The 25,827-nt window shown below is 35.3% G+C and overlaps 9 protein-coding genes across 12 annotated transcripts; 5 read left to right on the forward strand and 4 right to left on the reverse strand.

Annotated features, from left to right (window-relative positions):
* Positions 1 to 422: 422 nt before the first annotated feature.
* LOC137581068 (transmembrane reductase CYB561D2) lies at positions 423 to 3,534 on the reverse strand. Its single transcript, XM_068295232.1, has 4 exons — positions 3,419 to 3,534; positions 2,587 to 2,943; positions 2,328 to 2,520; positions 423 to 876 (listed from the first exon to the last, which is right to left on the reverse strand). The coding sequence occupies exons 2-4, from the start codon at positions 2,932 to 2,934 to the stop codon at positions 566 to 568; spliced, it is 852 nt and encodes a 283-aa protein (XP_068151333.1). The 5' UTR covers positions 2,935 to 2,943; positions 3,419 to 3,534; the 3' UTR covers positions 423 to 565.
* Positions 3,535 to 5,290: 1,756 nt separating this feature from the next.
* Positions 5,291 to 6,146, reverse strand: LOC137581367 (uncharacterized). Its single transcript, XM_068295596.1, has one exon. The coding sequence runs from the start codon at positions 6,005 to 6,007 to the stop codon at positions 5,339 to 5,341; it is 669 nt and encodes a 222-aa protein (XP_068151697.1). The 5' UTR covers positions 6,008 to 6,146; the 3' UTR covers positions 5,291 to 5,338.
* Positions 6,147 to 8,485: 2,339 nt separating this feature from the next.
* On the forward strand, positions 8,486 to 10,812 carry LOC137581373 (protein I'm not dead yet). The gene is made up of 9 exons (XM_068295599.1): positions 8,486 to 8,565; positions 8,622 to 8,763; positions 8,816 to 9,081; positions 9,143 to 9,257; positions 9,308 to 9,357; positions 9,414 to 9,536; positions 9,600 to 10,293; positions 10,362 to 10,499; positions 10,569 to 10,812. Exons 1-9 carry the CDS (start codon positions 8,561 to 8,563, stop codon positions 10,710 to 10,712), a joined length of 1,677 nt encoding a protein of 558 aa, XP_068151700.1. The 5' UTR covers positions 8,486 to 8,560; the 3' UTR covers positions 10,713 to 10,812.
* On the reverse strand, positions 10,722 to 15,159 carry LOC137581372 (uncharacterized). Of its 2 annotated transcripts, XM_068295598.1 has the most exons (3): positions 14,455 to 15,159; positions 11,367 to 14,395; positions 10,722 to 10,875 (listed from the first exon to the last, which is right to left on the reverse strand). In XM_068295598.1, the coding sequence occupies exons 1-3, from the start codon at positions 14,918 to 14,920 to the stop codon at positions 10,819 to 10,821; spliced, it is 3,552 nt and encodes a 1,183-aa protein (XP_068151699.1). In that variant the 5' UTR covers positions 14,921 to 15,159; the 3' UTR covers positions 10,722 to 10,818. The 2 variants fall into 2 exon arrangements, with proteins under 2 accessions (XP_068151699.1, XP_068151698.1); XM_068295597.1 differs by lacking the exon at positions 10,722 to 10,875 and having other exon boundaries at positions 10,889 to 14,395.
* Positions 15,160 to 15,630: 471 nt separating this feature from the next.
* Ptpa (Phosphotyrosyl phosphatase activator) lies at positions 15,631 to 17,664 on the reverse strand. Its single transcript, XM_068294362.1, has 4 exons — positions 17,547 to 17,664; positions 16,854 to 17,480; positions 16,588 to 16,796; positions 15,631 to 16,519 (listed from the first exon to the last, which is right to left on the reverse strand). The coding sequence occupies exons 1-4, from the start codon at positions 17,563 to 17,565 to the stop codon at positions 16,139 to 16,141; spliced, it is 1,236 nt and encodes a 411-aa protein (XP_068150463.1). The 5' UTR covers positions 17,566 to 17,664; the 3' UTR covers positions 15,631 to 16,138.
* Positions 17,665 to 18,002: 338 nt separating this feature from the next.
* LOC137580356 (putative oligosaccharyltransferase complex subunit CG9662) lies at positions 18,003 to 18,798 on the forward strand. Its single transcript, XM_068294363.1, has 2 exons — positions 18,003 to 18,276; positions 18,343 to 18,798. The coding sequence occupies exons 1-2, from the start codon at positions 18,138 to 18,140 to the stop codon at positions 18,651 to 18,653; spliced, it is 450 nt and encodes a 149-aa protein (XP_068150464.1). The 5' UTR covers positions 18,003 to 18,137; the 3' UTR covers positions 18,654 to 18,798.
* Positions 18,799 to 19,465: 667 nt separating this feature from the next.
* LOC137581011 (uncharacterized) lies at positions 19,466 to 21,758 on the forward strand. Of its 3 annotated transcripts, none has more exons than XM_068295164.1 (5): positions 19,466 to 20,078; positions 20,234 to 21,141; positions 21,203 to 21,284; positions 21,346 to 21,478; positions 21,621 to 21,758. In XM_068295164.1, exons 1-5 carry the CDS (start codon positions 19,755 to 19,757, stop codon positions 21,668 to 21,670), a joined length of 1,497 nt encoding a protein of 498 aa, XP_068151265.1. In that variant the 5' UTR covers positions 19,466 to 19,754; the 3' UTR covers positions 21,671 to 21,758. The 3 variants fall into 3 exon arrangements, with proteins under 3 accessions (XP_068151265.1, XP_068151267.1, XP_068151266.1); XM_068295166.1 differs by having other exon boundaries at positions 21,346 to 21,462; XM_068295165.1 differs by lacking the exon at positions 21,621 to 21,758 and having other exon boundaries at positions 21,346 to 21,492.
* Positions 21,759 to 21,967: 209 nt separating this feature from the next.
* On the forward strand, positions 21,968 to 23,530 carry LOC137580946 (leucine-rich repeat protein 1-like). The gene is made up of 3 exons (XM_068295095.1): positions 21,968 to 22,176; positions 22,230 to 22,678; positions 22,744 to 23,530. Exons 1-3 carry the CDS (start codon positions 22,059 to 22,061, stop codon positions 23,461 to 23,463), a joined length of 1,287 nt encoding a protein of 428 aa, XP_068151196.1. The 5' UTR covers positions 21,968 to 22,058; the 3' UTR covers positions 23,464 to 23,530.
* Positions 23,531 to 23,946: 416 nt separating this feature from the next.
* LOC137580712 (leucine-rich repeat protein 1-like) lies at positions 23,947 to 25,570 on the forward strand. The gene is made up of 3 exons (XM_068294827.1): positions 23,947 to 24,237; positions 24,298 to 24,752; positions 24,814 to 25,570. Exons 1-3 carry the CDS (start codon positions 24,120 to 24,122, stop codon positions 25,504 to 25,506), a joined length of 1,266 nt encoding a protein of 421 aa, XP_068150928.1. The 5' UTR covers positions 23,947 to 24,119; the 3' UTR covers positions 25,507 to 25,570.
* The last annotated feature ends 257 nt before the right edge of the window (positions 25,571 to 25,827 follow it).

Consider the following 25,827-nt stretch of genomic DNA (forward strand, 5'->3'; position numbering starts at 1 on the left):
TACGCACTTGGTGTCCGGTATAGAGAAGTCGGCGTGGCGACTAGTTTCCTTTGCAACTCCCAATATAACTAAATGATAGGGGTTTTCTCCGAGTGGTGCTTCCCCATAAATAAAAATAAATTTATTACTCACTCACAACCACACGTACTGCAAAATATGTTTATGTATGTAGATTTGTTGAATTAATCGTAATGTCATTGTGCAGGAGCCAAAAACTAAAATTCATGCTAAGCTTAATCATTTTGTAGAGTTTTTTCAGGTGTGACTAACTAAATATTCCAAATGTCAAACAATTTTACGTATTGCTTTTTCTATTATCAAGTCACAACGTGCAGTAAACTTAATGATTCTGTCTGGTCGCCAATATGACGCGTCTTGATGAATTAATTCTAAGGGATTTTCCCAGTTCCATGCGACCGGCCTTGTTCGGTTTTTGTATTTTTCTTTTATTGGGACTCATAAAAACAAAAACAAAATAAGTGAACGAACGATTAGATACGCTTCTGGCGAGTATTAAATCTTATGGCATCTATATTTTTATATAGCTAAAATTGATATAATTTTCTTAAAACTGACGGGAAATACTTTTGCATTTCTGATAGAGCGCCTTCATGGGTCCATAGCTTGTTAGGACAAGGGATATGAGTGTGAGGCACTTCATTAAAATTTGGAAATCCGTTTCAGTGCGATTCTTAAAATATCCAGTCTGATAACCATAATATTGTGTCACCAAGGCAATCACGAAACACACAAATCCCAAGAAATTGTGAAACGTCTTATTGAGCAGCGGTGTGATTAACTTTTTGACACGCGTCGAGAAGAGAGCACTCACACCCGATAGCATGGCCAGAAGGCACAGTATAAAGGCTGTCATACCTGTTGGTAATAAAAGGAAAGAGGAAAAGCACGATAACAGATTAGATTTGCCAATTTATCGAAAGAAATAATGTGTTTGAAATTGTTTTTATTAATCTACAGATTGTAAGGTCTCTTACAGTAAAGGTCATGAATTTAACACACTTTTTGGGGGGATTTTTTGTACCTTTTTTTTATATGTTTATTTTTGTTTGCGATCTATTGTAATTGAATTTGTTTTTTCTAGAATCCCAAATTTATGTAGTATCCTTCTTGATTTCCAAATATTTTATACATTTTGGCCTTTTTAACTAACATCTTAGGCTTTTCAACTAAAAATGTGGGTTAAATAAATGTTTGTTCCAAACTAGGTTTACAAATGTAGAACTTTTCGATTTTTTTTTTGGGATTTGGAGTTTTTCCTTTTAGTTTTCGCTAAAAATTCAATGAAAATTATGTTCGAATTTTAGCTTCGAAATTTGTGAAAAAATCTTTATAAAATACGAAAAACCAATAAGGATGTTCTATTTTTGTGATCACCACTGTATATTGCTATGAGTGCGATCTTAGTACCTCGATCGATGATCAGGATTGAAAAGGCAGCAGAGACTTAGCTAGTATCAGAGTAGTCAAAACGAATGCTAAAGTGAGATTACCTCTGTAAGGGCATTAAAAAAAAATCAATTTGAATATACAAATGTAACCCTAAACCTATACGGGGACTTCCATAATTACGTGAGCTTCGAATGCGGGGGAAAAAAATTACAAAAAATCACAAAAAATATACCTTTGTCTCTTAAAATATTAAAATATATATTATAGTGCGACTGAATATGATTAGTTAACTGATTTATAGAAATAAATTGGGTCTTTAAACAGTATTTGTCTCATTAAGGGTGGAGTGCTTCAACAAAATATCATTAAATTTCATCAAAGGGCCGAAGAAAAGGGTCTAAGCTGCCTAAAAATTAGTTCGAAATATTTTTAAATTTTATTTTTGTTAAGAAATTATCAAGATTCTTTTAATCTTTTATTACTTTTATTATTCATAATGTTCGCTGACTGATTGATTTATAAAGCCCAAAATTGGTTTAAAATTTTTAAAAATATATTTTTTTCCTGGACAAACTATTGGTTAATTTTTAATTATAAAGAAAAGGTACAAAAAACAATCGCTTTGTCCCAACCTCTTCATTTACGTGTACAACTATTTTGAAATATTTGACACCTATCGTCTAATTGTAAATAAATTTCGTGCTCACTTGGAAAATTCCGCTTATCGGAAAATCGACTGCCTTTAATAATGGCAGTTTTCCTTTGATTCACTTGAAATTTTCACACAACACATTTAAATGTTACTAAAAAATAAATAATAATTGGAAAAAAAAAATTCTAAACCTTTCCACTCCTTAGGTAAATAATAAAAAATTTTAAATTATGAGATTTATTTTTATTGTTTTTGAATTGCTTACCCAATTTGCCATGAGTCGATTGCAGCATAAAACCCTTTTGTATCATTTTAAGCAGAGCACCACCAGCTCCACAGGACCCGCCCAAGGTCAAAAGTATCCAATGTATTGTGGTTTTTGTATTCCGTTTGTAACTATTTGTCAAAACATTACCGCCATAATGAACCATGACACCTTCCGCCATAAAGAAGGAGAACTAGGAATGAAATCAAATTTATACGATTTTTAACTTGGAACTCAAAGAAAATCTAAACAGACTTACACCAATGGTAACTAGCCAGGCATGTAGGGTTGTGGTTGAATCGAGACCCGTTCTCAGAGTCAAATATGATATATAAATAGTAACGAAACCGATGCAAATTTGATTTAAGACATTTAGGAAATATTCAAAACGTTGTAAGTGGTCCGAAGAATCGGAATTATTGAAAGTATTGTGTGACATTTTTGTATAGCGTAAACGATGAGATGAAGATTCGAGCAGGACAAATGAAGGTACACGGGAATTGGTTAAAGTTGTTCGAGTTGTTGTTGCTGCTGCTGCTGTTTCCGTGCTGCCGTAGTCGACAACGTTTCGTGATGTACTATTGACCGGTTGTAGATGTTCAGCCATTTGGAGCCGCTAAACAAAAAAAAAAATTACTCGAATAGTAATAATTTTTTTTTTTCCTTTTCTGTCCCTTATCAGCTGAGTGAAAATAATGATATTTTCGTGTTTTATATTTTTTTAAAAAACAACAACAAAAAGCATTCCACGAGTTTTAAAATTGATAATTGCCTTTGACTATTTCACATAGACAAATTGGCGTTGATGTTTGTTCTCGTTGTAGTTGTGGTTTTTTTTTTTTGTTTTCTGTTTTTTTTTTTTTTTTTTTTATTACATCTCAGCGATACGATAGCAATTTTATGGCCTGAACCGAGAGACCGATACGCCCATTGAGTTAAAGTTTAATAGGCTGTAGCGGATTTAAATAATCACAATCAACTATTTCGAGTATGTAGTATAATTTAGCACTCGGTTTGCTGACCACAAATCATTCAAGAAATTCCAAATTTATATACCACTTTCCTATCAGTTTCCTTTTCGCTTTACTTACTATATTTAACTATATGTGGGGGAAGCTCTTCAACTGCTTCGAAATGATCAAGAGAACAGCAGCATCGGGCAAAAAAACCGCAAAAATCAAATGCAAGCGACCTTTAACAAAGCGACAGCTAAACTACATTTGAATTGACTTGATATCGATAACAGAAATTATCAACGAAATGTATTTGCATTTTACAACATTGCATGTAACGTTCACTAGAAATCAGCTGTAAATTCAAATTGCAGATTGCGGCTAATTTTTCATGCTATAGTCTCTTCAAGACAGGGAGTACTTGAGTCTTGGGGAAATATTAATCAAAATATGGAAATATAAGTCTCTATTGTTCGCTTTTCTAAAAAATATTAATTTGTTTAATCAAGCCTGGGTCTTGGTAGAGTTGAGATTAATAAATCTTACCATCTTACAAAAGGTGAACAGGTTGTCTGTTTAACTATTTTGAGAACTACGAAGTTCTATCATCAGCAGATTTCGCTAAAGAATCCAGAGTTCTAATGGCCATACCATAGCTTCAGCGCTGAAAGTGAGTGGAAATTCAAACTACATGAAGCAAAGCTTGCAACTGCAGATTCCAGCTTTCTAAGGTGAATCTCTTGGTCTCCAACCGTCAACAGTATAAATGGTTTAAATAAGTAAGGCCGAATTGGCGAATCTTAGGGAAAGTTGAAGGAAATTACCCTCCTCCCCTAAACTGATATTTTATCCAACTCGTCAAATTTCGACATACAAAAACGATGTTTCCCCTAATTAAACATGAGCTAAATACTGAATAATGGGAACGGGTTCAGCTTAAACGACCAGGCTAGTTTATGGATAGTTATCGTCTAGTTCCAAGTTATGTTGATAGTTTTGAACAATATACTAACCTCACCTCTTATTTAAGATCCAAAACCATGTTGTTCATACTATTTTCTCTAACTCGTTCGAACGCGCACTTTGGCGGACCTAGCGGCAAAATAATGTGGCTAGTTTCATTACAATTTAAATGAAATCGGTTGGACAAATAATCTACCTAAAATAACATATAATCCGTAACTATTTATAATTATTCGAAGTATGTATAAGAAACAAATACTTTACTTTAAGTAGCTCCAGGGTGGCTAATAATGCCTCTTGGACTCTGAAAGTTTGTTGGGCAAAATCTTTCTACATTAGTTAATATAAGTCTCTATATAAAATAATTTAAATAATATTTTTCTTAATATTGCAATACTCAAGCCTGTTTTCTCTTTTCATTTCCAAATTATGTTTTGGCCTAATTCGACTTCAAATGCAGTCCCTTAAACAGTAATGAATTTAAAGTTTTCAAGTTTGAAACCGATTCGAAAACGAGAACAGGCTTGATAACAATCAGAAATAAATAATCTTTAATTTTAAGATGCAAAGATATATGGTAAATTTGTCATCCTGCTCCAAGCAACGAAAATCCAAGAGTGTCTAAGGCCAAAATTAAAATTGGTCTAAAATTTTTTGCTAGGTGGGTATCTGGTGCTCCTTAAAAATCTGTCATGATGCAACTCCAATGCTTTCTAAAGTCAGAAATTTCAATTGAACATGAACAGAGTATATACCAGATGAGCCTATTGACCAATATACGGGGATCCTTCTCCTGGAGGAGAAACGATACACGACGACTCTGAAAGAGAATACATTTTTCTTTAACATTTGATGTACATACATGCAAAGGAATTGGAGATTCTTACCTCACCTGTTAACAATGTTCACCCTTTGGTTACTTGGTATATGTAACTCTTTTAGCTATTTTCCTTTTATTTTGAAATAAAACAAAAAAACCAATTTCGTGTTTGAGTTTAAAAAAAGTATATGTATTTTATTTAAATATAAAGCACCTTGGTTAAACAAATAGGAACTATGAACTACCATTTAATATAAATGTAAGCACACAAAGTCTTAACTGAGAAGACTTTTAAATTTTTGATATAATGACTTCATGGCTCCAATGGAAGTCAGGACCATGGCCACTAAGGTGGCCACTCGAATCAGGATAACGAAATCACTGCCCTGTCCAATGAATATGCCGGTCTGTCCGTAGCCATAGTATTGGGCCAACATTGCAATCACGAATGTGGCAAAACTTAGGATCACATGGACGGTTTTGTTAATCAATGGCGTAACCATTTTGGACATTGCTCGTGCCAATACGGAAGCCAAGCCACTGAGCAGAGAGACCAAACAGAGTATGAATGCTGCAAAGCCCAGACTGGCATGGGTGGTAACACTAATGGCCCAATTGTCACTTATCAATTGTATTAAACATCCGGCCACACCCATGCCGCCACCGAAAATTTGCAATATCACATGGATGGCCGTTTTGTTTTTGCGACTGTAGCGCATTGTTAGGAAACTATTGTCATAGAAGCACATCATGCCCTCGGCCATTAGGAAGACAAAGCCAAAGGTTGTTAGCCAGGCATGCAGACGGATTCCATTCAGACCTGTTCTCAGGCATGTCCAGCTGACCCAGATGGTAACGAAGCCAATGCACAATTGGTTAAGTACATATAGAGCAGCTTCGACATGCTGCAGGATAGTGGGAGAGGAGTTTTCTCTTGACAACATTTCACAGGATATTTTAGTTTAATATAATTATAACAAAATTTAATTCAAAATTTCATAAATTTTCACTGCTGTATTAAATAAATCTTGGTTAATTTTGATCCTGTATCTAAAGGACTCTTTTTGGTTTCTTGCTAAGGACTTTTCAACTTCATTGGACCAATTTTTGAACACAACTGTCGCAATTTATTACCTCTTTGGGCCATTTTTATGACTTAGCTATTTGTTTCATATCGATTTATCAGTAACAAATTTCGATTCTTCATGTTAATGCAATTAAGCTTATAAGGATTTAACGTGTATAATTGAACGTCTGCACGTTTGCAAACGTTTTCAAACGTTATCGGATAGTCCGTAGCCGTAATTTCCAGCATTGAGCTAAAACTGTGAAAGTAATACATACAATCAAAATATATTGATCGCAAAGAAAACATTGTTCATTAATTAAATAAGAAGTTCAAATACAAATACATGAACAAAATGATTAAAAAAAAAAACATCTGCTAAATATATATATCACTCACAAACACTAGTCTGAGTATATATAGAAAAGTGTTCTTGTATTGCAGCAACTAAAAATTGCAGAATGGGAATTATGCGCTTCGCATCACGTTGGCCTAAACTTAATACCCTGCAGCTTATTGACAATGAACAGGTATGCTAGGACCAGGAAGTAAAGTGCATTATGCAATAAATATTGGAAAGAAACTAGACAAATATTTATGATGGATTTTTTTTAACATTCTACCTCAGTGAAAGAAGTATATAAATAGTAATAAAATTAGATAATTGGTTTTTAAAAAGCAATTAAAATTATGATTTGTCGGATTGGCAAGGTTTTACAAAACTAATTACTACTGAAAGTACTTTTAAAATTAAATTCTAAGTTGTATAAATTATTATTCAAATGAAATTACCAAAAGAATATTTTTTTCTTGAAATAATTGAAAATCGAGAAAATTCAAATACATATATCAGATCATATATAGATCACATAGTACTGAAGTACTAGCAGTACTTTGTTTAAGAAGCAATTTCAGTTGGTCAATGCATTACAAACTTATTGCACTTATTACAGGATATCTTTTGGTCGACTCTCTAAAAGATATGGCCAAAATTTTCTGTTTGCTTGTTGGGGCATGTTAATATTTAGCTAGGTCATTACTATTAATTAGGCACTTATTTGTTTGAATTATTTAAACACAAGTAGTCACACTTAAATATTTCTTGTTGTAGACCGACGCCCAATATAACTCTTATCGACTTGCAAAATCTCACGTACAAGTGATAAGGCTCCGGTGACTGACGCCCAATTCAAACCACCGTATACAAAATGACTGTGCATGTTCCACTTACTATGTATATGTACATACATATGTAGTAAACCAGCTGTTTTGATAGCTACTCCTGCTGCTTATATGGGCTAGTCAGATACAAGACTTTACGCTTACGCTGTTTTTTGTTTTGACCATTCACGAACTATTTCTAGCCATGTCAATATTAACCGCATATAAGTTGGAAAAGTTTTTGACTAAGTGATTTGAATTGATAAGCATTTAATACTTCTCATCTTCAGTAGGATGATGCAGCCAAAATGGCTTCGACAACCTTTGGGACAAACGTAATAAGATCTCGATAAGTGACAGTAAATTTTGGGACCTGCCAGACAGAATCATTCATTATACGACTCGGCACTTGAGATAAGCAATTATATGGGTTAGTCAGAACACTGCACAACCAAATGCAGTAAGTTAGATCCCTTAGATTGTAAGTATCTTTAATATTTTCATAATGTTAAAAAAACTTCTTTGAATAAATAAAGTTTAGGATTACAAAGAATTACCGAAAAGGGGTAATTTTCATTGCCATATAATCAGTAACGAGCGACATCATCGTAAGAAATTACACTTCATTTCAGATGTTTTTAACGCACAGAAGTAGACGTTTCCGACCCCATAAAGTATATATACATATTCTTGATTAGCATGAGTAGCTGGGTCGATTTAACCATGTCCATCTGTCCGTCCGTCGGTACGTATGCGTTGTACATAGCCATCTTAAGAGCTATTGAGATGAAACTTGCAAATTGAGCTACTTATAACCCGGGTAAGAAAAAGTATAAAAATGATCAAGATCGGACCACTATATCATATAGTTCTAGAAGAAACATAGGTGAAGAAATTGGAGCACCTCTATGAAATTTACTAATATGATAATTTTGGATATAAAACCTCATATCCCAAAATTTGAATCTGATCGGATAAATAGAACACAAGTTACAGTCAATATAAATCGGCTCTGCTCAAACGCCGGCAGCGCTGTCAACGTTGAGGTCTTAAAAGTCTCCTACTCTCTGCAAGGGTATAAAGACATTTGTAAGTATTGCGAAGGTAAAAGGACTCTTTTATATGTGTTAAGGATATATAAATATCAAAACTGTGTTGCCCCAAAAAAAAAAAAAATAAACACACATAGTTGACAAAAAACATCGAAGCAGTCGAACATATATTAATCATTGTTGTTCATGTTATCTAATAATAAGTACACTTACACAAAATGGCGTAAGTATAAAAATAAATAATTATTACTTCAACTAAAAATGCATTTTGTCGAGCAGAACAAGCGTGTATAAGCCCGGCGATTTGCCCTATCCAGAGCAGGATGAGCGCAAATTGTTTTGGAAATTCCATTATAAAGGTGTACTGATAGTTCTCATACCACTATTATTTGCGCCCATCCTACTGGGACCCCAAGTGTTGGTAGGTTAAAGTATTTTATGTTTTTTGCGAAATTTAATATTCCGATTTGCAGGTCTATCGGTTTCTATATCTAACAGCATGCATTTATTCATATCTTATATGCAATGTCATGCCGCCCGGAGTAATTGCTTTCATCTATATAGTTTTCCTTCCGCTATGCGGTATTGCCGGATCGAAAGGAGTCAGTATGGCACATTATACGGATTTGATCTTCCTTACCTTTGGCAGTGTATTTATGGGCATCATGATGAATGTATCGAAGCTGAGTGATCGCCTTGCATTATGCACTTTCAAACTTTGTGGCCCCAATATTATATTGTGAGAGAAACGAACCTTTTTTTTCCAATAGTTTTTTGAAATAATCTCCAATATATTTCAGCCTGCAAGTTTATTTAATGATTGTGACGGCAATATCATCCATTTTTGTCAATGCCACTGTAATGACAGCATTTTGGATGAAAGTGGCTCAAGCCGTAATGCTTGGATATGATGAGGTAAGTCGAATTAAAAAAAAAAGGATTTTAACATTGCCTTTACTCTGCAGGCTGGCATAGTGCGTAAGGATTCAGATGAGGAGCCTTATGAACGTGGATCGTAAGTCTATGGTAAAACTATATTAAACTTCTGTAAACAGACATTTCTTTTGGTAGAACGCCGTATCCTTCGCGAGAAGCTGTGGGAATATACTTAACGATTTGCTATGCCGCCACTTTGGGTGGCATGATGTCACCATTTCATGATCCAAATGGTGCGGCAGTTGAATTATTCAATTAGTAAGTTACCGACTCTAAATAGAGTCATTCTTGTACTTTTTTTCGATTCTTTTTCTTTTCTAGTTATATGGGTGAAGGCACTAGTGACTCCGGAAGTTTTCTTCTTATATTTGTAGGACCCTTTATATTGGGTCTGTTAGTTCTATTTCTATGGATAAATATGATGTTTTTGGGTTTGGCCACTGGAAGATTAAAGGCCAACACTGAAAATGGCCCGGCAAATAAAGAGCAATTGGCTAAAATAATGGATTCAAAAAAAGATGCACTCGGTCCTTGGTCAATACAAACCAAATTGGCAGGCATATTAATTGGAATCACATTTATATTATTATTCACAAGGAAACCACTTATCTTTCCCGGCTGGGATGATCTCATTAAAAAGACCCAAACCGGCTCTTCGGTGCCGATCATTGGCATGAGCATTCTATTCTTTGCATTGCCCGCAAACTATATATTCTGCAAATACTACATGTGTCGTCGTCCTGAGAAGGAAGCGACAGCTCCATCTGTTTTAAGCTGGAAGCCTGTGAGTGCGAATACCCCTTGGGGTAATATTTTCATGTTGGGCTCGTCATTTGGCTGTCTTTTTGCTGGCGAACAATCGAATTTCTATTCATTGTTAAGAGACACATTGGTCCGTAAGAATTTGGGCAGATGGGATGGTTTAATCTATGCTTCCTGCATTGGAACTGTTCTCACTATTCTATCCCCGGCTACGGGTGTGTGTAAAGTTGTTCTGCCCTATATGATGGAAGTGGTATGTCTTATCTAAATCTTACTATGTCTTTCATCATGAATCGAGTGAGTCCATTTTTGTTTATCTAGGGCTTCAGAGGATCCAATGGTCCTGGTATTCTAGGTGCACCATTTGCCACAATTATCCACAATCAGTTTCTATTGCCAACTAGTACACCGCCCAATACAATTGTTGCCGGTTGGGGTAATTTGCGAGCATTTCAATTTGTAAGTTTCTGACTATCACTTAAAAGTATTCACTATGTTTTTCATTATTTTGTTTTATTTCTTATCTAGCTTCTTGGTGGTTCAGTACCCACCATCGCAATGCTTCTATTTATTCCTCTATTTACGAATTTTTTGGGCGAAAGTGCTTTCCCTGGTTATATGGATACCAATTTCAACACCACTTTCACATTCACAACATTCACGCCATTATAAAAACACAAATTCCATAAACAAAGTGTTATATATTTCAAAGTATATTCTATGTTCCATACAGCGAGTTACTCTTGATAATAACAAATTCATGTTAATAGTCCTTCGTTTAGTTAATAGTTCCTCTATAAACAACGTTGAGGTACCTTTTATCACTGGGTGTCAACTGAAAGTATAATATTGAATGTAACAATTAAGTAATCAATAATTATCGGTCAAAATTTATATCTTGTTTATAAATCGTATGCACAATTGTATTTATGTGGTACTAATGCTGATTTGTCTGTTTGTACTCTTTGTTTCTTTTTGGAAAGAGTTAAAAAGGATATCAAAGTTGGTAAAAGGCAGGGAACCGGTTAATGAAAATATTTACGATCCAACTGATAGCTACATATACATATGTATGTATGTACATGTTGAAAAGATATATAAAAGGACTTAACTAACTTTAACCTTTATATACAAGTATAACATTTCTTCGGTACTACACTAGTTTCTGAGAATGGGTATAATATATGAACGGACGAACGGACATGATCATATTCAATTGTCTGATAAGGCTGATGTAGCCTTTTGGGAAGGAAACGGATTCTTCTGCAAGATACATTGATTTTGGCGGGTTTTACATTCCATTTTTTTTTTGTTCAGGTAACTTACGTAAGACGAAAATGTGTATAGAGCCAATGGCACTATTAATTTTAATGGTTTTTGAAGAATCGGATCTCGGATAGTTTTTAATATATCCAAAGTTTTTTGAAGAATGTTAATGTCACTTCCTATTACCGAGTCATCTATTTGCAATATTTCAATCCACTCGAGTTTAGTACATTCTCTGATAATACATAAGAACCAATTCGAAGCATCTCTAAAATGAAATGTTTCCAATTTTAATGTTTCTAGGTTAGTGAGTTTCGCAATATCCTGAAGAGACTCTTCATCATAATCGGATGCAAAATGTTTAAGAGTCTTTGGCGTTTGCTCGATTAATGCCTGGAGGAGTAATTTTGTGGTATTTTTCACCGAGTTTGTTACATTTAACTCCTCAAGTTGGGCAAGTCGACCCAAGTTTGTGTTTTCTTTAATATCCAGTTCACAATGCAAAGATTTTAGAGCGGAAAGCTTTAAAATATTTTTGAATCGTTCAAAATCTATTCTTTGAGTTCGTATGGTCAATTTTCGAAGTTTTTGAAAGTTGATGTAAAATTCAGTAGGAAAGTTTATTGAATTGCCTGTTAATCGTGCGATGATACTTATCTTTAGTTCCTCCAACTCTTTAATTGGGAACAACAAATCCATCCAATTCAGGGTAACTACTTCGATATGCAATACTCTTAACGATTTGAACTCTGAGAGTGCGGCAACATCCTGAACATTCAAAAAACCTCCAACAATTTCAATTTTTTGGAGAGGGCAATTCCCAAATAATCTGAGCTTGTTTAAAAGTGAACCTTTTTTGTGATTTGTTATGCATAGTTCTGTTAGATGTGGCAATGTAAGAAGTGTTGACTCGTTTCTTGTATTGGTGAAGGAGCATTTTAATGTCCTTAACGATTCAATACCGGCAATCGCCTTCAATTCATCGATTGTTGTTTCATTGCACCTTATGTCCAAATATTGAAGGGCGGATAAACTATGTGATGCGAATTCTTTGAAAAGTCCTTCTAAGGAGTCAATTTGATGTGATGTAATAGTTAGTTCTTGCAGTTCCTTCAGTTGAGCCAGAGTCTTTAAATTTTCCGATTTAGGAAATCCGCATGAAAGTGTTCTAAGTGAAGATATTTTTGAGATTTCCAACACTTCCCCCAAAAGAATAGTTGAAATTGTCAATTTCTTCAGACAAGAATTTAAGGCCAAGTTTGCTAAGATCGTTGCTAAGGCAACTTCGCTATTATTTAATATGTGAAGCACATCTAAATTTTGAAATTCTTTCAAAAAATCGTAATCACAAGTGTAAGGTATGTTTTCCATAATTAACTTTTTTTCGTTTTTATTATACTTGATTGTTCCTTTATTATGTTTAATGATTACCAAGCCGTCGAAACATTTCATAAAATCGAATATCTGTGTTGGAATTCGATCTTCTTTTATAGCAATTAATTTGTAAGAAGTATTGGGAAGATCGACCTTGAAACTTCGTGGATCAGAGAATTTGCAAATTAATATTTTTAATGTTTTTATTTGGCTAATTAGAAGAGTCTCCTCGTAATTAATTGAAATATCATTAATATGCAATACTTTTAAATTCAGATTTTCGTTTACCAAAATTGTTTGAAATAACGGGTGCAATGACCCCGATTTGCACTTTCCAATTACTTTAAGACTGTTACAGTTTTGCAATCTTCCCAAAGGTGCGTACCGACTTGCATTCCTTTTCTTTCTCACAAAAAGTTCAAGTTCTTTATTGTGACTCTCAAATCTGATTGAATTTCCTAAAGAGTCCGCATTGATGTTAACGCTTGTCTTTGTTGATGATACAATTCGTAAAATCACCTCAGAAATGTTATCAAAGTTGTGTTTCGATTTAATTTCCAGATATTTAAGTGAAGTAAACTTATCAAGGCATTTAATGCTTTCATCGTCGGAGAAACCGCATTTTAATGTCTTTAATGATTTAATTTTAACCAATTCAGAAGTTGCAGGCAAATCAATTTTTAATTCAGGTGGCAGATCAAGAAATTGTAAAGCTGGACAGAGCATGCTTAATTGTTTTAGTCCATTCTGTACTGATTCCAATTTAGGTGTATCGTTAAGCTTTACAGTTAGTTCTTTGAGCTGTGGCATCTGCTCTAAAGCGTCTATATTACTGAAGTCTTCAAAAAGACAGTCAATCGTTTCAAGAGATTTTATAGCCGCAATTGCTGATATATCGTTTCGATCAGATCCAAACAAATAATGGTTTATCTTCGCTCTTAATTTCTTAAGATTTTCGTTTGCAAATGCTTTTAATAGATTTTGGAGCGAGCCAGTCGTATATTCATTTGTCTCGATATACAGATCATATAAATTCGGGACTTTGGAGAAAGCGGAAAAATCTCTAATATCAACTGATTCTGTTGAAATCTCGAGAGCGTCTAATTTATAACTCAGTTGTACATTGCAAAACCTAATTTGAATATATTTTTTTTTAGTTGCCGTTAAAATTTTTACTATCTCATGTGACGTACTTGCAAGCTCATTTTCTGATGTTATTACCAAATTTTGAAGTTTACTTAAATGCGAAAGATAGCCAATGCTTTTCACTTCAATGAAACCACATATCAAAGATGTCAAAGATTTCATCTGAGAGATGGCATGAGTTTCTTCATCGTTTACAACAGCATTCAAAAGAATCAATGTTGTAAGTTGTTTCCTTTCAGCCAAACCACTAAAAAGTTGACTTAAGGAGCCGGTTTCATGTGTTCCATGTATAAATAACTCCTTTAACTGTGGAAGTTTCGCCAAAGGTGCATATTCCGCAGCATCGACATCCGGTTTCATTCCGAACTGCAAATTCTCCAAATACTGTAAGCTGTTGTTATCAAGAGTGATGTCGGACAATTTGCCATAAAATTCATTATTTGTGATGCAGAGTATGCGCAATTTGGGATTTGACTTGCAAAACTCAACCAATTCCTCAGCATTTATTCTCATATCTATCCATAGTACTTCTATATGGCGGAAAAGTGATAAATAGTCCATGGTATACCCTGTCATGAATAATAATGATAATTTTCTAATTGTACTAATGAAAATTTCAACTTTTTACCTTGCATATGTATAGTTAAATGTGTCAAAGTAGTTTTTTCTGCAAGTGCCTTGAAAATCATTTCCAAAAAATTCCAATGTTGTTCATCAAATAAAACTTCTATGCAAACTAAAACAAACGCGCATAAATTATCGTTTTTATGTATATCATCGATCAATGATTTAAAAAAAATATCCTTTTGCTTTGGTGTAGATTCCTTCAAGCCATTATACAACTCATCAAATATAATGCTTTTCTCTACAGAATCGCCCTCGTCTGCACCAATAAGATCTTCAAATAGGTCTTCATCCCATTCGAGGAACAGATGACGAATCCACGGAAAAGACTTTACAAATTGAATGAGGTCCCTATACTTTAACAAATACATGTTTAAATGTGGGTTTTCAGTTTCACATCTTGTTTTAATTTGTGTAAATATTTCAAAAAAGCAGTTTGCATCAACTTTTGACAAACGTGATTCATTCATTTTTATATATTTTGTATATTGCGTTTTAACTTTTAAAACTTTTTACAGATTTGCTAGCCGCGTTCACCACAATGAATTACAAGTTTTTTTTCAGATTACTAATATTGCAGAAACAATAAAAGTCAGATAGTAAATCAAACAACTAATGCACTTTTAAAACAATCTGAACCAATCGAGGGTAAATTGGGAACTGAATCCATGCACCGTACTAGACAGTAGGAAAACCTCGTCAATTGGTTATTACTATTTACCTTTAAGTGAATACAAATTGGCAAAACCAAATAAATATGTATGTAATTTTGGGACAAAGAGAGAATTGTGTAATTGATAACAAGGTTATCTACGAAATGCATTGATATACATACATATATGTATATACATACATACACACATACATACATATGTACATAGTTGTGTGCACTTACCGAAAATTATGTCTCTAGCTAGTCGTATAATCTTTGAGAACATTTTTGTTCACTTTGGAGGGAAGAAGGAAGGGGCTTATCCGAAATTTGAAATAAACTTGATCACTGTACATACTACACAAGTCTACACACTATATTTGGTGGCTCCAGCTATTAAAGTCTCCGAAATCTAGGTGTTCATACGGACGGACAGACACATAAATGTAGATCGATAAATACATTGACTGTTTCGCTTCTTTGCATTATCCGTAAAATATATCTCCAACTTAAACAATACAAAAAAACTTTTTGAGGTACATACATAGTTTAATTTATAGCCAAACTTTTTACAGACTTATCATGTGCCTAAGGACTAGCTTCTCACCATTGAGTTAATCGACATCAGGCACTTCTTCAAATCTGATGTTCACTCTATATAGACGTACATATGTATCGTAAAGTGATTTATCTCAATAACTTATTTATTTTCAAAGCTATTGTTGACTATATTGCGCGGGATTGATATTTTACAATTTTTGAGTTTTGAATATACATAATAATTATAATAATTTCGTGCAGGAAAATCAGCGAGATTTTTAAACTGTCAAACGACATATTAGGTTCAAATCTGTTCCGTCTAGTACTGAAGACCTACTCATCATCTGATCCGCTGGTCCACACATTAATTAAATAAACAGTTTTTGATTAACATTTGAAAGAAAAAAAACAATCTATGTATATAATTTAGAAAACTCGTAGCTATCGAATGTGAACGCTATTGATGAGAATATTTTTTAACACAGTTTATTTTGAACTATACGGCTGGATGATCCTTGGACGCATCACGCTCGCCAACGGATTGTGGAGTGGGCTTATCGCCCGATCCCTCAGTGGTGCTGGCCACCAGAGAAGCCGATGAGGCCGATGGACACAATACGACACTATTGTCACTGCTCTCACTGCTAGAATCGCCCACATTGAGGTCAGGACTCAAAGCCTCTGCAGGTGGCGGCGGTGCCACAAGGGCCACCGGTGGCGGTGGAGCCGGGGCGGCAGCTATGCATATACGTTTAGAGGGCGGCGCCGCCACATGACCCAAACGTGCATTGCTCAGGGTTGTGCCAGGCGCCACAAGCTCAAATGACATCAATTCACCAAAGTAAACATGCTGGATCACAGGGAATTTTGAGAGAATCTAATAGAAAGATTTTCCAAGTGCGATATTGGATTAAGTGGAAGGTTGGCTGTATGTATAGAACTGACCTCTTTTTGGTACATTTTGACTAAACCAGTATTGATTTTCACCCACGATGGAACCGCCGTGATGCTCCATAATTGATTCGAGTGCTCACCAAAATGACCAGTTTTCACTTTACAAATGTAATCGATGCAACTGATAAACATATAGTGATCTTTGTGGTCATTGATAATCTGTTCATCCACAAATTTGGCCGGATCAAAAGGACTTTTCACTGTAATGGAGAAATATTGATAGAACGTCATGCCAAAGGGTCAAAAGTTTTGCCTACCTGCTAATTGGGCACTGCCCCAAATGAAGGGGACAAACTGAAAATCATCCAGAGACCACACACCCTGACTTCCAGCCGGTTCCATATTGTAGGTCCTTTGCAGAGTTCGGGCAAACTCCAAATATCGATTGAATAATCTCAATGCCGCACTCGCAATATCCTGCTCTAGCAGTATTTCCGCCTTAAACAGGGCACACAGGAAGAACATGAAGGACAATTCATGACCAGTGCCGTAATCGATTCTTGTGGCATTCCCAAAGGCTTCCATCAAATATTGTTGCAATTCATTTAAATATTTCAATTTCGAAGGGGGAATTAACTGCTCCAATAGCTTTGGCACTTCTAGACGCATTTCCCGAGCCCAATCCCTGTAGGCCTTGTTGCCGAAACGTTGTGGCTGATCCAAGGGAGGATGCTGCTCAACCAGTTTCTCCAGCGACTCAAAGAGACTCATCAGTGTCTTTAGCATCTCCGATTCGTACATCTCATCCGTTGTCTTGATGCCCTGTATGGCGGCACTTGTCCCATTGATGTAACCAATGAGATCATGATAGGCACGACTCCTTTGCCAGTGAGCCAAATCTCCAATGTTTTGAACTCTCTTGTCGAGAGAAGTTGCCGATTTGCCTAACACAGTGCGAATCAAGGAAATCGATAAATTATTGCTATAGTGAACTAATATTAATCACTTACCGGCATCGGCATCTGCCATTGCGATTTGTTTTGCAATTTGTTTAACTAATCTATAGGGCTGCAACGTTTTATTTATATTTGCCTCAACCAGGGATGGACAACAAGTACTAATATTTTTATTTTTATTAAAACTGTCCAAAACGCCATTTCTTAAACATGTTAATTATATGTACAACAAAATTGTCTGCAATTTCGAATTACATATATTTTTTATATACCTTAAAATAGATTTTTTTTAAAGAAGTATGAAGAATAAATTGTTCTATACATGGTGGCTGAAAGTTCTCAAATTTCGTATTCAAAATATTTGTTTATTTCAATTAATTATTAGTTTTAATTGGAAGATTTATAAAAAATCTATTATGATCAAACATTAAAAAATTTTGAAGAGAAAATTACCAGTATTTTAAAATATTGTTATTTCATGCTTGCGCATCACTTACTAGTCGTTTAGTTTGGTGTTTTGTATCTGCACGGTCACACCATTTTGCACGTCAACAAATACGCCTACGCCGGCATTTCGAAGGAATAGGAATAAAAGTGAAATATTTATTTGTTGTAAACAATTAAACACTAAAAGCTAGCGCCACCATGATAGAGACCCTTTATGGCCTGCCGTTTCACATACTTGTGCCGCCCAATATCAAAGTTCGACGATTTAGTATTCCCACTCCCTCGCCCATGGCGGTATTTAGTGTGATTTTGCTTTCCTATTTTCTGGTCACTGGTGGTGAGTCTATAAAATACCATGTATTTACCAATAAGATAAAATTCTTACTTTCTTCCCACTGAACAGGCATAATCTACGATGTGATCGTAGAACCGCCTAGTGTGGGAGCCACTGTGGACGAACATGGACACTCTCGGCCGGTGGCCTTTATGCCATATCGTGTAAATGGACAATATATCATGGAGGGATTGGCCAGCAGTTTTCTCTTCACCATCGGTGGCCTGGGTTTCATTATTATGGATCAGACCCATGCTCCTGGTAAAACGAATCTAAATCGATTACTTCTCACCGCCATGGGATTTATTTTCATCTTGGTATCCTTTTTCACCACTTGGCTGTTCATGAGAATGAAGCTTCCCAGCTATCTGCAGCCATAGCAGATCTATTAATGGCAATACATGTATTAATTTAGATATATTTTTATCCGAACTGTGTAATCTCTCTTATTAGTATTCCTTATTCAAAGTGTAACAAAAAAGCAAACAAACAAAACGTTAAATTAAACTGCCTAGCAACACTGAACGATGGTTAAATCAATTATTGATCGCATTAATGATCAGATAAGGAAATACTAAACAATTTAGTGGGAAACTTGGAAAACAACAATAAAGAAACTAAGTTCGATTAGTAAGGAATAAGACTAATTAAAAAAGTTTTATGAATTGAAAGAAGCTCAAAATCAGATCAGAAAGCAGAAAGACATCTGCTATTCGCTTAAACTAAACGAAAGAAAACTGAGAAAATAAACGTCTCTTAAGAAAGGAAGAAATGGCGAGAGATAACCGGATCCCATCTTGTTCTTGACTTACAATCTTGAAAATTATAAATTTTAAATTTGTATTTTTCCTGGTGTAAACCAAATTAGGATATTAACTTTAATTCTAAATACTTTTTGATGCCAAAAAAGATGTGTTCTCAAAGCAGTTAAAAAAATATTAACTCGAATGCTAAAAGAGAATTTGTTGATTTTCAAATCAGCTGAAAAGATTTTCCTAAATTAAAGAAGAGAAAATCGCACACAATTCACTAAAAAATTCAAGAGCAAAAGTAAAATGTTCTCTTAAAATGAACTCAATTTGTTTTGTTTTTTGTATTCAATATTTTTGGCGTCCCTTTTATTTGTGATTTTTGTTTTTTTTTTTTTTTTTTTTGCGTGCCTCACTCAGTTTGTGTTTAGCCGTTGAATCGTTCGTATTGATCGCTCGAATTGTTTTTCAGCGGAAAACTACATTTGCCATAGCGTATACATAATTATAGAATCTATTTTTGTGCAAATTTGTTTGTTAACCAAATCTATATGTATATCTAATGTCGAAGAACATAGTTTAAAAAAACCAGATAGAACGATTTTGGGAACTCGAAAATGGTTATTGAAGTGATGTAACAGTGGGAACAACGTTTTTCTGCGTCGTAGCTTTGTTTACCAAACAAACAAACAAATTCAAACAAATTTTTGCCATAGACCAAAATTTCAAATCATGTCGAAAAAGTGTAGTGTCCGCTCTCTGAGCGATAGTGCTTTGGCCGAGCTGGCCAATCTCTTGGTGTCGACCATTAGTTATGTGCAATACGCTCCCGATGTGAATTTGGATATCAATATTGTGATGGTCGAGCTGAATGAGTATCTCACACAGGCGGGAGCCACATCAAATATTTATCAGGATCTCCTTAGAGTGATACTCAGTTCGGATTATCTGGAGGCAAACATGAGATTCACCTGCCTGCAAATGCTGCTCAATTGTGGTGTTACCTTTTTGGTCACCGAAGTCTTTCCGTTTAGCTATTATGAGAAAATATTGCAGGTAAGCGTTTCTCTTCTCTTCTCTTACCGACTTTATGGGTTATGGAAAACTTATTGGAATTGAAATGAGACTAGTTGGCGGTTCGGTTTAAAATTAATCTTGTTTCTCATTGGGTCAAAAAAGCTACGATGTCTGATTGTTTGTGTTTTTTTTAGGTAATTGCCGCCCAGGGTGCCGGCCTACGTGTCCTGAATATTAAAGGAATTTGGGTTAAGGAGGAACACATGCACTATATGTACGATATAGTTAAACGTTGCAAGCATCTGGTCAAACTATATGTACCTTATATAGCCAACGATCAGCTACTAGAGGAGATTTCCAAGTCCTGCACTCGTCTACAAATTCTCGATATATCCGGCGAGACAGACATTACTGAAATCGGCATCGATTATCTAGCGAAGGGAGTGTGTGCTCAATCTCTGACTGTGGTGGATGTGGGCATGCCAGGAGAGGAAAACATATGCTATTCAGATATAGCTTTGATACTCGAGCACTGTCCGCATGTGGAGACTCTGTCGACATATTCTTTTGTGGGCGCCTCCTTGAAATTCATTTACGATAATATCGATGATCGGTTTAAGTGTCGTTTAAAATATGTCCATGACACGGGCACCGATGAGACAACGCTTCAGGTTATAATGCAAACGTGTCCAAGACTGGAAACACTTTATCTTGACTCTCCCAAAATGGGTAGTCTTAGGGCTCTTCATACCAGAACCTTGAGGAAATTGAAAATCTATAAGTTTGCGGTGGGTGAACTGTTGCCATTATTGGAACGTCCAATTGGCAGAAATCTTAGGCACTTGACCATGATCAAGGGCACTGGAAATCTGGAATTGGGCAAACTGGCAAGACTATGCCCTTCCTTAATCGATCTCGATTGTTATATGGTTGATAGTTTATCCTATGCGCACACTCAAGGAAGATTTCAACAGCTCGAGGGATTGGAGATTTTGAGTAGTGACTTTATGACGAGCTCCCTGAAGTCCTTTCTCTGCAATTGCACAGATTTGAAGCGATTAGCTGTGGACACAGTTGAATTCACCGATGAGGATATCATTGGGTAAGTTTCACATACAAAATTAGACTGTAGTCTTTCTGATTTGACATTGTTCTCCTTTAAGGATCTTTGTCCATCACGATTTCAAAGTACTGGAGGATATTTGGTTTACTCTGGCGCCCGAGCTAACAGTTCAAGCTGTTGAGGTAGGAGGTCAAGTTCCTTTCAAATGAATTTCCTACTTGATATTCGTCTTCTTCTCGTTAGTTACTAATGGACAGTTGTCCGGAATTGCAATCAGTGGGCCAATTGACTGGCTGGTCATTAACACCCGACGATTTGGCCTTAATTCGGGGACTACTCAAAAGCGGAAACTCAAGCCTTGTACTAACACCAAATGGTTTTATAGCTTGAGTATTACATAGCAGTGTATTTTCATAATCTGCATTAACAAAGATTCATTAAAATGCACTTTATTTCTAAATTCTTCAATGAGTCTGTTTCAGATCATATCTAAATGTTTTTTTTTCTCTCACTTGCAGCGCCTCCAATAACAATTGCGTTTCCCTCCGCTCAGCCCAGAAATTGGTAGAGTTAAAAAAACCACATTTTATTATTGTATATTATAATTTTCATGTGATATTATTGCAATAAAGGTTTGCTTAAATTCGAAAAGTTGACATTGACTCATGAACTGAGGTATTTTCTCCTAAAAAAGGAATTTCTTGTAAATAGCGATCGAGTAGAAGGTTCATAGTTAATGAAAAATTAAAACCTGACATATTTTACCCACATTTTATTACTTTAAGCTCTTTTGCTCGGAGACATTTGTAAAATCTTTCATTCTTAAATTTAAATTTCCCTCCAAATGTTGGATTTTGCCAGTTATCGACTAACGTCAGTTTGGGCACACTATTATCTCATTGTTTACATTTTTGTGTTGTTGAGTTTGTTAAGTTTTGTTTTGTTACTTATTGAATATGAAAATTCTTTGCGAGGTGTTGGTGGTGAATCGCTTCACCCATGCCAATCGCACGCCGTGGTCAGTCAAATCCACTCTGGCCTTAGGCTACAAACGCAGCTCATTGAGTTCCACAGGTAAGTTGGTGAGATATATGAAAAACAACAAATAACACCTTTTTTTGTTTCAGGGAAAGGAAGAGATGAATTAGAAATTCTACTGTTCACACCAAAGATTAAAAATGGGCAACGTTACAAGGTCAAGGATAATATACAAACGATTCACACGAAATATGTTTTGGATGGCAAAGCAACGATTGCTTTCAAGAAGCCCGCACAAAATCTGTTGATTAAATGTGATCCCATTCAGCTGAAAGGATTCCTGCAGGCGCTTAAACTGGGAATGGAGGGCAAGGTTGACATCAATTTGAGACTGAATACAGTCACTGCCATGACGCAAAAATCAAAGTTACAGACGAAAATGGCTATAAATCGTCGTAGTGATTATCCCATCAAGGCTTTTCCTCGATATCTGCAATCCCTAACAATAAATAATACGCAAATGGTTAAATTGAGTTATCATATATGCTCACTGCGGAATCTTACTCACTTGGATGTATCCAGCAATAAGCTGCGTAAGGTAACGAAAAACAACACTTAACTTCTTCAAAAATATATAAATTAAAATTTTTAAACAATTTTTAGTTACCTGTTGAACTGGGGAGATTACTCTTGACCAAGCTTGTGCTTCATGACAATAATCTGGGTGAAATGGACGATTGGTCATTTCTGAATGGCAGCAAATTACGAGACTCCCTGCGCGAATTGGATTTATCTGCCAATAATTTGACATGTTTGCCTTTGCCAGTGGTCAAGTGCCACAAATTGGTTAATTTGAATCTCAATTATAATAATTTGACGCATCTACCCTTTGCCATACGTCGCCTGAGAAGATTACGTTCGCTTTACGTGTCGGAAAACAAATTGAAATCTCTGCCAGCTGCCATAGATGATTTACGTATTGAAATCTTGGATGTTTGGCGTAATTCGTTTAAGGGTCTCAATGTCTTGGAAGCTCATCGCCTGGCCTTTGCTTCCGATGTGGACGGAGCTTCAACTCACTCGCCTCAACCTCTCTGGATTCAAGCCGCCCAAGTTGTGTCCCAATATGAACTGCCAATCGATTCCCTGCCAGCTATACTCATTCAACTAATTGCTGAGGCACCAAAATGTTCATGTGGCAAATTGTGTTATGCCTTGGACAAGAATAACATTATCAAACGTGTTGTTCAACCAAAATTTGTAAATATTAAAAATCTCACCTATAGTCGGGAGCACATGATCTATTCTGATGTTGTCATATGTGGCAACAATTGTAGTATAAGCAACCAATGTAAGAATCTATTTTCCGCTATGATTAACTGATATTAGCCTATAATGCCAATGTGCCAAATAAAAAGAATTAAGTATAAAATATTATAAATAAGTAAATGTAAGTTCATTAATTAAATATGTAGTAAGAAAAAGCTTAATGTGCTGTGATTTTGTTAATCTGTATCAAATATCTTTTAGATTGATAATACTTCCAATATTAAAGCCGAATGTTTAGATTATGCCAACTTGTGGACAACTTGGGACTGATGACTCTATCTTTTGGATAAATGGAACTCAAGAAACTTAATTTTGAATTTATTGTCATGTGAAGTCTTTGAAGAACAACAGCTTTACTCATTTTCTTTTCGATCAACACTTACTTAATCTCAATTGACAGGACTTCAAGACTATGTGACACACTTGGCGATGAATAGAGCCGAAGATCTATTGTCATCATTATTTCTAAAACAGTAACACTTTCTTTTTTATACTTTTATCAGTCAACCAACTTTTATTTTGAAGTCAAACGAATTAAAATATTCCCTCCATTCAACCTACAAAACGATTTGTTATCAATACTTAGTTCGGAGAAAAACGTCGATGTGGCAACCTTTTTATTTTTCAAACAGCTGATTGTATTTTTCCGCGTAAATTGGTTTAATTTTTATTTTTTATTTTATTTTATAAGTGTATACTACAAGTTTAAAATGAAAATCCTCTGTGAGGTGCAAGTCGTAAATCGTGTGACCCAAGCAAATCGTACACCGCGGGCGGTTAAATCCACATTGGCCATAGGCTACAAACAGAGCGCCTTGGATTCGAATGGTAAGGAAACCAAAAACATAAAAAACAACAATATGTATTAATTATTTTGCATTGCAACAGGGAATACCAAAAAGGAACTGGAAATGATATTATTCACGCCACAAATCAAGACTGGGCAGCGTTATAAGGTCAAGGATAATATCCAGGCGGTTCACACGAAATTTGTTTTGGATGGCAAAGCAACGATTGCTTTCACGCAACCGGCAGAAAATCTGTTGATTAAATGTGATCCCATTCAGCTAAAGGGATTCCTGCAGACTCTGAAACTTGGAATGGAGGGCAAGGATGCCATCAATTTGAGACTGAATATAGCCACTGCCACGGCCATTACACAAAAAGCAAAGTTACAGACGAAAATGGTTATAAATCGTCGTAGTGATTATCCCATCAAGGGTTTTCCACGATCTCTGCAGTCTCTGACAATCAATAAGAGTCAATTGGGTAGGCTAAGCTCCGAGATATACTCATTGCGTAATCTAACCCACCTGGATGTTGCCAACAATCATCTAGCGAAGGTAAATAATAGTTGGTAGCTTCGTTATACAAATATTAACATTATTTTAATCTTTTTTCCAGATACCCATGGAGGTGGGACGTCTGCCCCTGACTAAACTCGTACTCCATGGGAATTATCTTGGTCAACTGAATTATTGGTCATTTCTAAATGGCATAAAATTGAGTGAATCTCTTTGTGAATTGGATTTATCTGCCAATAAGCTGACTTACTTACCATTGTCTTTGCTTAAGTGTCAAAATCTGGTTCTTTTAAATCTTAATCACAATAATCTAACATTTTTACCTTTTGCCATGCGACGCCTTAAGAAATTGCATTCGCTCAATGTATCCGATAATAAATTGGAATCCTTGCCAGCTGCCTTAGAAGAGTTACATATTAATACCCTAGATGTTTGTGGCAATGCATTTAAGGGACCCAATGATTTGGATATTCAACGTCTCAATGTCACCTCTAAGGCAAACACAAGGATTCAATGTTCCCCTCAGCCGCTCTGGCTGCAAGCTGCTCGTTCAGTGGACCAATATAAACTGCCTATATACTCATTACCTGCCATACTGATCAAATTGATAGTTGAGACACCGAAATGTGTTTGTGGCAATTTTTGTTATCTCATGGACTCGCAGAATATTTATAAACGTATACGCCCTGCAAAATTTGAAGGAATCAAGAATTACAGCTACAGTCCAAATCAGTTTATATATGTTGATATTGTCAAATGTGGCTATTGTAAGAATGTTAAATCATGCGCATGATAGTCCCTGATGTTAATTGGAACGTTTCATGCGCCAAATAAATTATTATTTTTGTATTATAATACTTGATATAGGCTGATCTAAATGACAATTAAACTTTAAATCTTTCAATTTATGTGTAGTTCCTTAGTATTGGCTAGATTAATTAGACTAATATCGAACTAATCTGCCCAAACGATCGACTACAATTATTGAGAAATGTTTATTATTTTAAAATCGTTTCATTTCTTATCGATCTACATTCAACTTAATTGTTTTTCACATTTATTCACCAAATCTAAATATACATATAACGCACTACTCAAATGGTGTATCAATCAA

This window comes from Drosophila tropicalis, unplaced genomic scaffold, assembly GCF_018151085.1.
Source record: "Drosophila tropicalis isolate 14030-0801.00 unplaced genomic scaffold, ASM1815108v1 contig_845, whole genome shotgun sequence".
Classification (NCBI taxonomy): domain Eukaryota; kingdom Metazoa; phylum Arthropoda; class Insecta; order Diptera; family Drosophilidae; genus Drosophila; species Drosophila tropicalis.

Coding starts and splice junctions, on each gene's coding strand:
- LOC137580356 (XM_068294363.1), top strand. CDS start 18,138: ATGATAGAGACCCTTTATGGCCTGCCGTTTCACATACTTGTGCCGCCC. Junction 18,277..18,342: donor CTATTTTCTGGTCACTGGTG/GTGAGTCTATAA, acceptor CCCACTGAACAG/GCATAATCTACGATGTGATC.
- LOC137581011 (XM_068295164.1), top strand. CDS start 19,755: ATGTCGAAAAAGTGTAGTGTCCGCTCTCTGAGCGATAGTGCTTTGGCC. Junction 20,079..20,233: donor ATTATGAGAAAATATTGCAG/GTAAGCGTTTCT, acceptor TGTTTTTTTTAG/GTAATTGCCGCCCAGGGTGC. Junction 21,142..21,202: donor ACCGATGAGGATATCATTGG/GTAAGTTTCACA, acceptor TTCTCCTTTAAG/GATCTTTGTCCATCACGATT.
- LOC137580712 (XM_068294827.1), top strand. CDS start 24,120: ATGAAAATCCTCTGTGAGGTGCAAGTCGTAAATCGTGTGACCCAAGCA. Junction 24,238..24,297: donor GAGCGCCTTGGATTCGAATG/GTAAGGAAACCA, acceptor GCATTGCAACAG/GGAATACCAAAAAGGAACTG. Junction 24,753..24,813: donor CCAACAATCATCTAGCGAAG/GTAAATAATAGT, acceptor TCTTTTTTCCAG/ATACCCATGGAGGTGGGACG.
- LOC137581372 (XM_068295597.1), bottom strand. CDS start 14,920: ATGAATGAATCACGTTTGTCAAAAGTTGATGCAAACTGCTTTTTTGAA. Junction 14,396..14,454: donor TTTAACTATACATATGCAAG/GTAAAAAGTTGA, acceptor TATTCATGACAG/GGTATACCATGGACTATTTA.
- Ptpa (XM_068294362.1), bottom strand. Junction 16,797..16,853: donor GGGCAGTGCCCAATTAGCAG/GTAGGCAAAACT, acceptor TCTCCATTACAG/TGAAAAGTCCTTTTGATCCG. Junction 16,520..16,587: donor TCAAAATGTACCAAAAAGAG/GTCAGTTCTATA, acceptor TCTTTCTATTAG/ATTCTCTCAAAATTCCCTGT.
- LOC137580946 (XM_068295095.1), top strand. CDS start 22,059: ATGAAAATTCTTTGCGAGGTGTTGGTGGTGAATCGCTTCACCCATGCC. Junction 22,177..22,229: donor CAGCTCATTGAGTTCCACAG/GTAAGTTGGTGA, acceptor TTTTTGTTTCAG/GGAAAGGAAGAGATGAATTA. Junction 22,679..22,743: donor CCAGCAATAAGCTGCGTAAG/GTAACGAAAAAC, acceptor AACAATTTTTAG/TTACCTGTTGAACTGGGGAG.
- LOC137581367 (XM_068295596.1), bottom strand. CDS start 6,007: ATGTTGTCAAGAGAAAACTCCTCTCCCACTATCCTGCAGCATGTCGAA.
- LOC137581068 (XM_068295232.1), bottom strand. CDS start 2,934: ATGGCTGAACATCTACAACCGGTCAATAGTACATCACGAAACGTTGTC. Junction 2,521..2,586: donor CCTGGCTAGTTACCATTGGT/GTAAGTCTGTTT, acceptor TTTCATTCCTAG/TTCTCCTTCTTTATGGCGGA. Junction 877..2,327: donor ATCGACTCATGGCAAATTGG/GTAAGCAATTCA, acceptor TATTACCAACAG/GTATGACAGCCTTTATACTG.
- LOC137581373 (XM_068295599.1), top strand. Junction 8,764..8,815: donor TACTGGGACCCCAAGTGTTG/GTAGGTTAAAGT, acceptor TCCGATTTGCAG/GTCTATCGGTTTCTATATCT. Junction 10,294..10,361: donor TGCCCTATATGATGGAAGTG/GTATGTCTTATC, acceptor TTGTTTATCTAG/GGCTTCAGAGGATCCAATGG.